This window comes from Prunus dulcis, chromosome 6 (genome assembly GCF_902201215.1).
Source record: "Prunus dulcis chromosome 6, ALMONDv2, whole genome shotgun sequence".
Classification (NCBI taxonomy): domain Eukaryota; kingdom Viridiplantae; phylum Streptophyta; class Magnoliopsida; order Rosales; family Rosaceae; genus Prunus; species Prunus dulcis.
The window spans coordinates 19,720,702-19,734,756 of record NC_047655.1 but is presented as its reverse complement, the minus strand read 5'-3'; the positions used below and the strand labels follow the sequence as shown (position 1 = coordinate 19,734,756).

Here is a 14,055-nt window from a genome sequence, read left to right as displayed (position 1 = left end):
ACTATAAACCTAGGTGCTTCCGGGGTATTCATCTAGCAGGTCTTATCCAACTATTTTGTCGTCGCTGAAGGTAGAAAAAGCCATGTCGATGTGTGTTTGGTTGCTAGGATTGGTTGTTGCTCGAATATGAGGATGAAGAAGATAAAGTTGTGTTAAATATATCTTTTTTGGTCATTTTATATTAGGATAAATTAGTAATTCAATAAATAGTTTGGTAGTATGGTGTACTCAATTAATTTTATGGTTCGTTTAACAGATTCTAAATAAAGGTGAATATTCCATAGCAACAAAAGAAAAGATGTTCTTCCTTCTCAAATTTGCAGAGGAGACAACCCAAGCCATAAATCATAAGATTACTAAATAAACCATCAATTATTACAAAAAAAGAACTCATTTTTCAAATAAAAAGTTCAAGACAAAAAGAATTGGTTCCCATAAATAAATTACAGAGTCCCACGCTCAAAAAGGAAGAAAAGAAACGAGACACTCAATAACGTAAACTATTCTATCAGGCTTCGTACACCGTACATCACTATTGTGTTTTCACTTTCCAGGCAAAACAACCACTCAATAAGATAAGACTGAATAATGCAAGCATTCAGTGAGGGGTAGCACACGTTCATCTTTCCATTTGTAGTCATGTGTCATACAGTGCGCATCTTTGTTGTCCATTCATGTAACAAATAACAACAAAAGTGTCAAAACAAATACAATACACAAAAGAGCCGACAGGGGTCTAACTCAATGAAAACTGACTTGATTCGCAAATTAGTAGTTTCATGTTCGAATCCATATGGCACATTGGTAGTGTATGTTTGAAAAACTCATCTCCTCTTGAAATTTTTAGACTTTCGCTTTCATTCAAAAAAATAAATAAATAAATAATAATAATAATAATAATAATAATAATAATGATAATAAACAAGACAGAGAGAAGGGGAAAAGGAGGGGAAAGAGTTTTATTATATGAGTAGTTTGCTTTGTTTGGTGTCCCCACCCCCTCCTCCTCCACTAAAATAAATAAATTCACAAAAGAAATAAAAAAGGATCCAAACTTAGACCTACTCCAATTGTAACCACACTTGATTCAAACAAATTTACTTAATGAGAAATGGAAGTACGTGTGTGGCCTCTTTTCTTTTTTTCCTTTTATAATCATTACTTAAGAGAACATTGTACATTCGAATCAATGAGCCTCCAACACAAGATACCAGTATGGTATTTTGCAAGAAGGGTAATTCATGGATATAAAAATAGTTAAACAGATTTATGGTGTTAAAAAATATATATATTACACACTATTGAAGACCTGATAAAATTGTTAAAGCTAAAAGAAACTATTTAGTGTCATCAAACTATATATGCATCAAGCATGGGTTAGCATACAAAATTAGCAAGTTTTTACAACAAATGTGAGACAGTGCGGCGAGGGTCAGAACGGGTAACAAGCGTACAAGTTGTGTATGCTGATTGTTATTTACTTAAGGGAGAGGTCAGCCTATTCTCGTCTGAATCATGTTTTGATGAAGCATCTCCACCCATCAATTCCTGGAATCCTTCCACCTTCACTGGTGGAGCCCTAAGAACACCAGCGTTCCTGCACACATGAGAAAGTTCCAGAAATTCAGTGAAGCATTACTGAAACGGATGATCTGTAATTTTATTATTCTTCCTTCAGATTTTTCCTTACTGTGCTTGCATTTGAGGAATTTGTAAAGAAGCCATCTGTCTAAATTGATTGCCTGACTGAGGATGGACATTTGGCATTGTAAGATTCGACATTGCAGGGATCTGCTGCCTGAACTGCATCTGGAGATTTCTGTTGTTCAAACCATAGAAGGCATTACCATCCATGGGTAACTCTGATGGAGCTTCAATCTTGACCTGTACCATTGGCCTGTCCTTATCCATATCCATACCAGCACGAGGAGTCGATGGTTGTCGTCTTCGCATTCTTTCTAATGGCTGCTGTTGCTGAAAAGGCACATTTTTAGAAAGCGCAACTTGTTGCATCTGCGGAAGCATTTGTCTAGACATCTGTAGGTTCACCAAACAATGTAAGAAAAAAACCATTATTAATAATGTCATACTATGCAAACATCCCTTTTGGAAAGTACAAAACCCCTACAACTTCATCAACTTCAGAAGCTATTTCACAAACTGGAGAAAAGATATGTGACTCCCACAAGTTACCCATTAACTATCCATAAATCAATTATTACAAGAATCCAGATCAAAATGTAACCAATTATAAATGAAACAATTGAAGTTAACCATACTTGCTGGGGTAGTCGAATGGGATTCTGGTGCTGTGGCTGCAATTGTGACTGGATTCCATGAATTTGCTGCTGAGTTTGTTGGAAATTCCTGGAGCCATCTTTGACTTGCTCCATTAGAGGGCCAAAATTACTTGTGAGGAAAAAAAGCCGCATAAGTAATTGATACACTAGAAACTTGCATTATTAAATCTTATTAATTTAAAAAGAATACACTTGCACAAACACAATACAATGTTCATAATGGAAGTGGAGTTTAAAATTGGAAGTCAAAACCTAACGTCCTTTATTTCCCTTGGTCAGCATTACTGACAAGCCCATTCAAGTTGTGCATAACGTGGCCTTTCACTCAAGTGCTCAAAAGATATAAGGACCTTTAAGCTTTACAGGAAGTCTTCAATCACGACACTATTTAGGTTTGTCAGTTCAGTATCCTGGAGATTAGTTCGACTCAAATCATATTTATTGACTGCTAAGGTGAGTGTCAGCATCAAAATCTCAAAGAGAATACTCTTAAAGTGGAAATGAATACACCCTCTCTGGGAAACTATGCTCTGTTAGGAAGAGCACTGAAAGAGTAAAGCTTGGCCCCAAAATCCTGATGAGAACAATTCGACATACAATACAGCTATTACATATCAGCTAGCAACAGTTCATTTAATGATTAATTCAGAGGTTACAATGTAAAACTATATTCATGAAAATTGCAATCACAACTTGTAGGTCTCTACCCAATATCATGAGTGCGTGATGTATGGTAAGAACATAATCGGTGCAAATAATGTTGATCAATAATTTTCCTCTTCTTTTTCTTCTGACTTGGAAAAATTCATACCAGGTTAATTAATAGCTTATAGTTAAATTACGAGGTGCAAGTCCAACAATGCAACAATAATTTATAAGGAAACTAAAATCAGATAAGATCACTTTCAAAAACAAAAATGAAAAAACAACCTTAGATCCAAAAACTCACCTATAGCCTATCGTTTGAAGGAACATCTTCAGTAGTTCAATGGCCGAACACTGCTTTCTGTAACTATCAGTAAGAACTTTCAAGCTGCCACCCAATTTACTGATATGACAGCTTAGCATCTGAGAGAAAACATCAATTGGAACTTCTGTAGCACTTTCAAACCCAATACTTGTCAACATCCTGGCTATTACTGTTTGAGATAACTGTGCCGCTTGTTCCTTACTAAGACATTTTCTGTTCCCTCCAGACCCATTTTTTCCACGATGTAAGATTCCTCCTTGTTCCATGCTAAGGTATTCAGGCCTGATACCAAGCCTCTCAAGCATAACAGGACTCCTAGTCATAATCTGAGGCAACATATCAAGAACTCCATAACATTCCACTTTCTGGTTGTCTTCCTCTCTATTCAAGGGTGGAAGTGCACTATCAGGAACACAGTTGAAGGTAAACATTGTTTCTGGGAAAAAAGATATTTCGCTATCAACTGAGTTACTACCATCTAAAACAGAATTTGGATTCATGTGTGATACATTTTCTAATATGGGGTTTCCATATCCCATATACTGATCTTCCTTGAAAGCTAGACGTCTTTTCTTATGCCTCTCAAGAAGCTTAAGATAAGCAGACATCTCCTCTGGTGTACGTTTCTCTGATTCTCGATCAGCTGATGACAACCTATACGGTTTGCTAATTCTGTATCTCTCCATAAACTGATTATACCATGTTTCAGGCAGCTCGTCATTTTTAAATCTTGATGGTTTATTATCAATTTCAGATTCTCCATATCTTGACCCAACACCAAAAGCTGCTTTTGATTGAATCTGCAGACACAGACATAAACTAATAATCATATAACAACCCTCCACAGTTTCTAGGCTTAAATTTTTTTGCTCAAGTTTCCGGCCACACTTTTCCATGAAAGGTTTATGAATTCAGTAGTTCAGTTCAATTTATAAATGAAATTCACTAGGTTGGAATAGAATATTAGATTCAAGAATTCAACATATGTGAGGTCACCACTTGAAAGGTTTAGCCAACGGAAATGGGGCAATTTTCCAAATGTAGAAAAGCTCACCAGTTATGCACCCAAGAGAATTCCAGGAGATGAAATCTCAGGACTCGTTTGTTTATAACCCAATTTTATTGAATTCTCAGTAACCAACTATAATAAACCAAAAAAACAAAACAAAAATTCATAACTCAAAAAACTCATTCATATCACAACTCAAATGCATAATGAAATCCATGAAAACTGGAAAATCATACCTTGGACGACACCGAAGGGTCACGCTGTTGAACTTGAACCCCGTCTTGAGACGAATTCTCTAGAGTGAAGTAGACGTCGTCCGGGTGCAACTGCAAATCTGAAACGACGAAAAAATTGCAGCCATCAGAAACCATAAAACTAAGCAGAAAGGAAAGCAATTAAGAGACTGAGACACTCACAGTAGGGATTAAGCTTGGAAACAGCGAGCGAAGAGGAAGAGGAAGAGGAAGAGGAAGAAGAAGAGGAATTGGAATGGGGGCGGAGGAAGAGGGAGACGCAGGCCTTGTCGAAGAGAAGAGCTCGAGCGCGGAGTTGGAGATGGAGGTGAGCCCTAGATTTAGAGTCCATGAAAGCTTCCCAGGTTGAAGGTGAGTTGAGGAAGGGAGCGAAGTTGGCGTAGGTGGAGTCGCCGAGCCACGAGCGCCAGACGTTGCAAGACTCGAGTTTACAGGCGAGCTCGTAGCCACGACCGTCGTCCCCAAGCAGAGCCATTTTGGGAAAGGAGGAAGGAGGGAGGACTTGGATTTTTTATTTTTGTCTGGGAATTCAATTTCTGGGTTTTCGGATTTTGGGGGTCAAGTTTTTGGGAAGAATTTTTAAATAAAATTTTTAATTGTTCAACCATAAAAAAGGTGAATTACATTACGCAACCATTTTTTTTTTTTTTTATCGAAAGCGATAGTATTTATTGATGACCGTAATAAGTACAAAAAAAGAAAACGGGCTAAGCCATTGGAGATTAGGCGAGTGTTTCTACACCAATGGGCTCGGACGTCGAGCTAACAAGTAGCCGTACCCACTCGACCTCAAGCAGGAGCAGGGGCCTTGCCTCAGGTAGAGTGCCCCCGCATCCCCCTCCGACCATGCCCTGAAAAAACTCCTAGTTACAATCCTCAAATAACATATCAATAATAAAATCTGGTGGTTCCTCAAACCAAGTGAGATCTGCACCAATATTCCTACCAAGCCGGGCCAATCGATCAGCCACCATGTTCGCAGTACGACGGATATGAGTAGTAACTTCTCCAGTGAGCAGAACCAGCAAGCTTTTGGTGTCTTTCACTATAAGGCCGATCTCAGAACGATCAGTAGTGGTAGTCCTTAAAGCAGTGACGATATGGAGAGAATCGCTCTTAATGACATAATTAGAGAAACCCCTTTCCACCGCCATTACTGCACATTCCCGAGCAGCCATCGCTTCGACCTGGACCACCGAAAAATATCAGTTATGTGTAATGCCTTCCCTGCCATTTCAACCCAAAAAAAAATATCTAAAAGGAAAGAAAATATCTAAAAAATAAGGAAAATATCTTCTTGCAAAAAGACAATTTTGCCCTCGCATTATTTAATGGGGGAAAATTTGACTTTTTGATTGAGAAAGAATTTGGGAATGCCGCTTGCGCCATTGCGTAGAGCGCGGCGAAACGAGTTCGTAGACATGGAGTAGACCCGAATCGGAGCTATAACGAAGAAGAAATGGTCTAAAAACCGCGAAGGGCAAAATGATAATTTGGCCAAAAAGTCAGATTTTATACCCCCTCTCTCTCCTCTCCCCGTCACTTTCTCTCTCCTCCCTCTCTCTCTCCCTCGCGTCGCCCAGCAGCGTGACCCTTCGCCTTCCAAGCGACGGCCCGGCCACCACAGGCCGAGCCGATCTCCGCCGTGGGTACCTACGGGTCCGCCTCCGTGTCGTCGTCAAGACCTGACCGATCTCCACCCCGGGGCCGCCTGAGCTGGCCGAAAAACTATTTTTTCCGGCGGAGGTTCCCTCGAAGCCACCCGAACTTCCAGCTCAAAATTCTCCCTCGTTTCTCCACCAAATCGATCGAGTAAGGTATGATTTTTGAGCTATTTTTCGTGCTCTAGCTGATGGGTATATGGGCTTCGATCGATTTTAGCGCTAAGGGGTTCGATTTTTGACTTGAAGTTTGGCCGAAACTTCGGCCCTTCGAAACTACTATTTCTGGTCACTTTTTGGGGGTGGTCCAAGAACAAAAGTGACTCCAAATGGGGTGTTTTACCTAGGGTAGGAGTTTGAAGTCTTGGTTTGGACACCCAAAGCTGCCCGCGCGTGCTGGAGCGCGTGGGCGAGGGTACTGATGTAATTCTGTGCAGATTTGTGACCCTCGTGTCGTCACGAGCGTGTGGGATTTCGCGGATCTCGATTCGGAGTCCGTTTGAGCCCCGAACGGATTTTCCATATCGCGCGATCCGTGGGTGCAGTGTCGTTAAATCGTCGGATCGCGCTGAATTTTGGATATGTCGGTCTACGTGATTTCAGGATCGTGTAGGATTCGACGGATCGCGAATCGGAGTCCCGGATACTCCGGAATCGCGAACCCTGGGGCTAGGGTTAGGGTTTTAAGCGATAACGCGATTTTGGCCAATCCGACCGGCCGATTCGGACCAAATTCGCAGAACAGGGTTTCCGCTGTATGAGAAACCTTCAGGGATGATCGGATTGGCCATCGGACACCGTGGACCCCACGGGTCCCGGGTCGGCCGATCTGACGGCTTATCGCTTAAGCTGAACGTCGAACCTCCCAAAACTGTTCCAAGCGTTGAAAAAGGCTAGTGTGGGCATAGGAGTAATTTGAATTGAAAAGCACGTATGTTTAGGAGCCGGGGGCAGGGTGTTTAGTTTAAATTCTTTTTATCCAGCAGTTTATTAATTTATTATTCCTGGATAAGCAGGCACCAGGAGTCCGGCTAATCCACAGGAGGGACTCTCGAGAGGTCCAGCTAGCTCGGACCAACAGTGAGTGGACATTCTTTCATAAATCAGATTTCATGAATGATTTGATGTGATTTTATATAAATAAGTTTTATAAATGAGTTTATATTAATTTTATATAGATAAGTTTTTAGAAATGAATTTATTTGAATAAGTTTCTTTATTTGATCTTGAGTAAGTTTTATTTCGGTTCTGAACATGATCAGTACAGTAACAGTTTTATAAATATGTGCTGCTTATTTATAAGTTATAGAAACAGAGTTTGAGGTTGAAACCAGATGAGACAGCAGCACAATTTGAGATTTCAGTTTTAATCAGAATTTCTAAAGGAATCTATTTTAAACCCACCTCGTACCCATTTTCTTTATGGTGATTACCCAGAGTCGGACCGATGTCTATGGACATCCAGTCTGATTATAGTTCAGTCAGTGCACTTGACTTTGCCTCACGAATTTCGGGGACGCTCGGACCGTGAGTGCCAGGATTTGCGGCTCGGCAGACTTGGTGTCCCGAGACCTGCCAAGATTGCGGCTCGGCTGACTCTGTGTCCCCGAGACCTACCAGGATTGCGGATCAGGCTGACTACGGTCCCCTGCATCCTGCCAGAGCGACTCGAGCCGACTTGGTGTCATCGAGGAATCTGCCGGCGGGACAGGCTGATCATAGTCCCCTGATTTCGCCAGTTTGCGGCTCGGGTAGCCTGTGTGACACCCGAGACCTGCCAGGGAATTGACGGTTATGACAGGGGTACAAATATGTGGTATTTTCAAAGGATTTTGGTTTTACCTTATTTAATTATGACTTTCAGTTATTTTATATCAGCTTCTCCGATTTTTCAGACAGTGATACCTTTATATATTGTTCAGTTATGCAAAGTTTGAGCACAGAGCTTTTATACAAATTTGATTTCAGTGTTTTATGCAAGCTTTGGTTTCAGTGCTTTTGTACGAGACTTTTCTAGCTTGAATATGATTTATATAGTATGTCTTGAGTTTAGCTTGCTTCAAATGGAGAGTACGTATTTAGTTTTATTTAACTATTTTTTTAAATGGGGGTTGCTATGTTATTAAAAATTGTTTTCAAGAACATTATCCTTGTCCACTCACATTTTTAACCTTGTTTTTTGCCCCTAGGCCTTAGAAGTATACGGGATCCACCACCGGGCCAGTTACAGCTTCCGCACCGTTAAGTAAGGTAGAATTTGGTAGAAAACTCTTGAATCTTTGAAAACTTTAGAATGTGCTATGATATCTAATTTCGTAGAAAACTTGAACTGGTGATTGGTTGATTGACTATTCTGGCAGTTGGTGAAGAATTATTAGCTTGTTTAACAGGTGGAAAACTTTGGATTTGATCAAATTGTAGGGGAGACTCTGCCGAATTTTCGGCAGAAGTCCAAAGAAAATTGTAATAGTAACTATGGCAGGAAGGATAAAATGGTCAATTGTGTCCGACAGTTGCCAGATGTCGGACACGTACAGGGCTTGGTTCGAATTCCAAAGTGGAATTAGGATCGGGTCCTGTCATGAAAGCCCCATCGGAATCCCTTGCCATAACTCCTATACCGCCTGCAGATGTGTTAGCGATCCATGAGCCATCGACGTTAATCTTCACACAGTCGGGCTGTGGTTTGGTCCACTTCGGCACTATCGTAGTTGGTTTAGGACCACCACCTTTTCGGACATGGACGCTCGAAAAGGCCGACAATCGAGCAACAGCACCAAAGCTCACAACGTCCGGGGAGGACTTCTGGCTGTTCCACACATTCTCATTCCTTGCATGCCAAATGGCCCAGCCAGTGTAAAGGAAAAGGTTGAAATCAGCCACAGGGAGGGTGTTCAACACAGTGCAAAAACCAATCATTCAAATCACACGTCCGAGGTTGCACGTCAATTCTGCCCAACGAGGAACTCAATCACACTCCACGAGCAAATGGATAGTCCCGTAGGATGTGAATAGTGGTTTCCAACTCAGCCCCGCAAAAGACACAGGAGGTCTCTAGCGGGATCTTACGCTTGGAGAGGGCAGCCTTGGTAGGGAGTATGCCTCTACAGACTTTCCACCAAAATAATTTGATTTTTCCTTGCACCCTAGCCTTCCAGAGTGTAGTCCACCCAGCTCTGAAGCCATTCCCAGAGGAGGTAAAGGCAGCGGTACGTATATTCTATTCAGCAAACGCCGGCTTATATGCACTTTTAAAAGTGCCATATTAGAGCATCAGTTGTTCTATGAATACTCAGCGGAATAGAGCGGATCACCTCCACATCTGGGGGGGAGAAAAACCGTAGCAAGGAAAGGGAGATCCCACGTTCGTGTGTTCTGTCGAATAAGCTCCTGGACTTGAGATAACGTACATTCGGTGGGTTTTGGCGTGATAACACTAAATGTGATAGCCCGCGGCACCCACCGGTCCTTCCAAATATCAATGCCCTCGCCACTTCCAACCTGCCACCTAGAGCCCTGCAAAAGAATTGGTCTAGCAGCACAAATACTTTTCCAAGCGAAAGAGCCAGTGGTTTTAACTGGCGCATCAAGAAAAGAATAACTTGGGAAATACTTAGCTTTCAAAATCTTCGAAGTGAGAGAGTCCGAATATTGAAGTAACCTTCAGCCTTGTTTGGCTAGCATTGCAAGGTTAAAAGCATAGAGGTCTCGGAACCCTAGACACCCTTCATCCTTAGGAGCACAGTGTCTATCCGACACTAGCCAATGTATTTTCCGTTCCCCTCCATCTCTGCCCTACCGAAAATCAGCATGAGCCTGTGAAGATCAGCACAGAGAGATTTAGGCAGTAAGTAACAACTCATGGTATAGATAGGGAGGGCCTGGGCCAGAGTCTTGATAAGAATCTCCTTGTCAGCTCTGCATTTTTATCCAGCTGAATCTCCTTGCCAGCCCCGCATTTTTGTCCAACTCTCAAATTTTTGCCCACTCCATAACATTCCACAACAATGCCACAGTCTTGATAAGAATCTCCTTGCCCGATTCGCATTTTTGTCCTTGAATTCAGAAAATATATGCTCTAGCACCTCAGCTCCTTTTTTTTTTCTTTTTTTTTTCTTTTTTTTGAAGTAGTAAATGTTTATTAAAATTGTGGAAGGTTACAGACTCGAGCGAATAAACGTGGTCTCATTAAAACCTTGCCCAGGAAAACCCATTGGGACAAAACTTGGGATGAAGGAAAAAGAGTGTCACACGCTCCATAATGGCTACAAATAAAAGATCATGACAACTTTAGATTATTAGCGTCAGCTTGAAGAAACACATTGATCCATGGAGGACCCTCTTCAAGCCAAACGTCTGTAGACACACTACCTAAAGCAAACTTAGCAAGTCTATCAACCACAATATTACACAATCTAGGAGCAAATACAAAAGAAAGTGAATCAAATTTTCTAGATAATGTGGATGTCGTTGAGAATTCCTCCTGCAACCCCAAAAGCCTCAGTACTAGAGACGATGTCATTAATGGCATTCTTGGTATCAGTCTCAACTACTAACGAATCATAGCCGGCCTCCCATGCAAACTGAAGGCCATCCTGAATTGCTAAGAGTTCAGTAATCTTGGCAGAGAAACATCCAGTGATAGGGATTGAAATTGCACCCATAAGGTCTCTATGCACATTTCTGACAACTGCCCCCGATTCATGCTTCCAAAAGGAAGTACTACAAGCGTCATCCACATTCAGGTTCAACTTACCAGGAGGGGGAGGACACCAGTGAGTAGAGGAAGGAGAATGAGTATGCACATGTGTAGTGTTGGCGAAGATAAATTCAATTGAAAGGCAATGGGTTGTTGCATACAAGTCATCAGGGTGACGTCCCTTTTGGCCATGCATTCGTGTATCTCGGTCAAGCTAAATAAGCCAAGAAAGGTAAGCATAAACCTCCAGGTCAAAGTTCAAGCCCATTGAAACTGCATGGCACCAAAGATCTGCAAAGTAGGTTCATGCCAACAGTTAATCACTTCACTAAGAAAAGAAAGTTTCCAAATCCTTTTCACCTCATGACAGCCCCATAAAGCATGAATAATGGTTTCCTGAGAATCATGGCATCGAGGGCAGCAATTATCATCTCCAATATGTCTATAGTTAAGAGCCCAATGACAAGGTAAGGCGTTTTGTAATGCCCTCCATAGAAAAAGCTTAACTTTATTACGAACTCTTGGCCTCCAAACTTGTTTCCACATTGAACTCGAACTTCCTGCTCCACTACCTTGACCAACATTAGAGCCACTAATATTCACACCAACATCTCTTGAATGGTGTAACCCAATACAATAGCCACTACGAACTGAATACTGGCCATTAGAAGTATAGTGCCATAGAACTTTGTCGCAATGGGATGAGAGAGAAATAGTGATGGATAAAATAGCTTCAGAATCTTTGTCCAAAAAATGTGCCCTTATACGTTGAATATCCCAAAAACCACCACTTATTAATTCAGAGACACGTGTGTTCAGAGGAAAGGATGGTGGGGAAATAGTCCGAAAAGTGGTGGGAGTAGGCAACCATTTATCAAAATAAACAAAAATATCACGACCGTCTCCTACTCTCCATCTGATGCCTTGTTGAAGCAAGTCACTGCCCCATAAGATACTTTGCCAAATATAAGAAGGTGATGATCCGAAATCAGAATGTAAGAAACTTCTATTAGGGAAGTATTTGGCCTCAAGAACTTGACCAACCAGAGCATGCGGCTGTGTTAAAATTCTCCATGCCATTCAAGCAAGAAGAGCTTGATTGAAAATAGTGAAATCACGAAATCCAAGTCCCCCCTCCTCCTTTGATCGACAAAGGACATCCCATTTGAGCCAATGAACACCACGGTTATCTCCTATTCTTCCCCACCATAACTTGCTAATCATACTTTGAAGCTTCTTGGTTATAGATATGGGCAGTTTAAAAATACTCATTGTATAAGTTGGGAGAGCTTGTGCGACTGCTTTGATTAAGACTTCTTTTCCTGCAATTGAGAGAATATTTCCTTTCCATCCCTGAAGAAGTTTTCCAACTCTGTTGCGTAGGTTGATAAAGAGAGCCTTCTTAGCTCGTCCAACAACTGTTGGTAATCCAAGGTATTTCTCATGGAATTGGACTATTGGAATGTCAAGGATCTTATGCATATCACTTTCCAGTTGAATATCAAAATTAGGACCAAACGTCATAGTAGATTTTTCAAAATTGATTCGTTGCCCAACTGCCTTTTCATAGGTTATTGTAAGCAAATCTTTCAATGACTGACAACTAGCAAGAGATGCATGTAGACATAATAGGCTATCATCTACAAAGAAAAGATGGGAGATTGGGGGAGCGTTTGTTACTGCTCTGACTCCTTTAATAAGACCCAAATTTTCTGCCTGTTTTAAAAGAGAAGAAAACCCTTCAGTACAAATTAAAAACAAATAAGGAGAGAGCGGGTCACCTTGTCAGATGCCTCTCGAGGGAATGATATGGCCAGCAGGTTGCCCATTAACAATAATGGAATAAGTAACTGTTGTCACACACTCCATAATCAAATCCACCCAACGAGTTGCAAAGCCAAGCTTTTCCAAGATTTTGCGAAGAAAATTCCACTCAACTCGATCAAATGCCTTATTGACATCAAGCTTCACAGCAACTTTTGGCTCCTTAATTCGTCTTTGTTTTTTGACTGTATGCATAAGCTCAAAAGCAAGAGTGACATTATAATGATATATCTGCCAGGAACAAAAGCACTTTGAGCACTTGAAATCACCTCAGGCAAAATGATCTTCAGACGGTTAGCTAGAGTTTTTGCAACAATTTTGTAAATGATGTTACATAGACTTATAGGTCAGAACTCCTTCACATTCTTTACGTTCTTTATCTTCGGAATCAATGCCACCAACGTATGGTTACACTCTTTAATGCTCTTGCCATTATTCAAGATCTGCAAGCAAATAAGAGCAATATCTTCTATAATAATATCCCAATATTTTTGGAAAAATAAGGCAGGCAATCCATCCAAACCAGGGGCTTTCAAAGGTCCCATTTGGGAAAGGGAATGACTAATTTTTGACAAATCAAAAGGGCGAGAAAGCTGGGCATTCATCTCAGGCGTTACTTTGGTTTCAACAGCATCCATAATATTAGCTAAATCCACGGCACCATCAGATGTGAACAATTTCTGAAAATAATCAATAAAAGCCCTTTGGATGCCTAGCTCCTCATCAAACCAGCAGTTGTTGTCATCAAAGACCCCAGAAATTTTGTTTTCCCTTCCTCTCTGGCGAGCTTTTCCATGAAAATAACGTGTATTCCGGTCACCCTCCGGAAGCCACTGAACTCGGGACCTTTGTTTCCAAACAATCTCCTCTTTCTCAAGTAGATCATCAAGTTTAACTGATAATTCATGCTTCCTGGTTGTGTCAAAATTGGGTGCATCCCAGTCAAGATTTTGGAGCTCCAAATAACATTGCTAAATCTGTTTTGGGAGAGAACCAAACTGTTGTTGGCCCCAAGAATTAAGACGTTATGCACAAAGTAAAAACTTGTTTGTGAGAGGTAGAGACTGATGAGAGGCCTGACCCCAAGCCTCAAGAATAGTATTAGGACAGCCCTCTTCATTCGCCTACATTGCTTCAAAATGAAAACGCCTTGTACGAAAAGTTGTAGCAGGAGCATGAATTTCAGCGTGTAAAAGCAAGGGGGCATGGTCTTAAGCATCTGTGACAAAGTGGTGGACAAGTAAGTGTTCAAAGTGTTGAAAGACATAATGACTTGCCAAACCTCTATCTAGATGCTCTTTAACCAGGCTTCTACCAGACCCTCTGCTCCAAGTAAAA

General features: G+C 41.2%; 2 protein-coding genes across 3 annotated transcripts; both read right to left on the bottom strand.

Moving 5' to 3' along the window:
• Window positions 1-1,180: 1,180 nt before the first annotated feature.
• On the bottom strand, window positions 1,181-5,098 carry LOC117632765. Of its 2 annotated transcripts, none has more exons than XM_034366331.1 (6): window positions 4,696-5,098; window positions 4,516-4,613; window positions 3,250-4,070; window positions 2,280-2,409; window positions 1,691-2,037; window positions 1,181-1,617 (listed from the first exon to the last, which is right to left on the bottom strand). In XM_034366331.1, exons 1-6 carry the CDS (start codon window positions 5,006-5,008, stop codon window positions 1,566-1,568), a joined length of 1,761 nt encoding a protein of 586 aa, XP_034222222.1. In that variant the 5' UTR covers window positions 5,009-5,098; the 3' UTR covers window positions 1,181-1,565. The 2 variants fall into 2 exon arrangements, with proteins under 2 accessions (XP_034222222.1, XP_034222221.1); XM_034366330.1 differs by having other exon boundaries at window positions 1,181-1,597; window positions 4,696-5,096.
• A 298-nt stretch (window positions 5,099-5,396) lies between these two features.
• Window positions 5,397-5,711, bottom strand: LOC117630419. Its single transcript, XM_034363151.1, has one exon. It carries the CDS (start codon window positions 5,709-5,711, stop codon window positions 5,397-5,399), a length of 315 nt encoding a protein of 104 aa, XP_034219042.1.
• Between the last annotated feature and the right edge of the window lie 8,344 nt (window positions 5,712-14,055).

Bases quoted from the DNA above. Each gene is read 5' to 3' on its own strand.
- LOC117630419 (XM_034363151.1), bottom strand. From the start codon at position 5,711: ATGGCTGCTCGGGAATGTGCAGTAATGGCGGTGGAAAGGGGTTTCTCT.
- LOC117632765 (XM_034366330.1), bottom strand. From the start codon at position 5,008: ATGGCTCTGCTTGGGGACGACGGTCGTGGCTACGAGCTCGCCTGTAAA. The intron at 4,614-4,695 runs GTGAGTGTCTCA...TCGTCGTTTCAG, and splicing joins TTCCAAGCTTAATCCCTACT to ATTTGCAGTTGCACCCGGAC. The intron at 4,071-4,515 runs GTATGATTTTCC...CTGTGTCTGCAG, and splicing joins ACCCTTCGGTGTCGTCCAAG to ATTCAATCAAAAGCAGCTTT.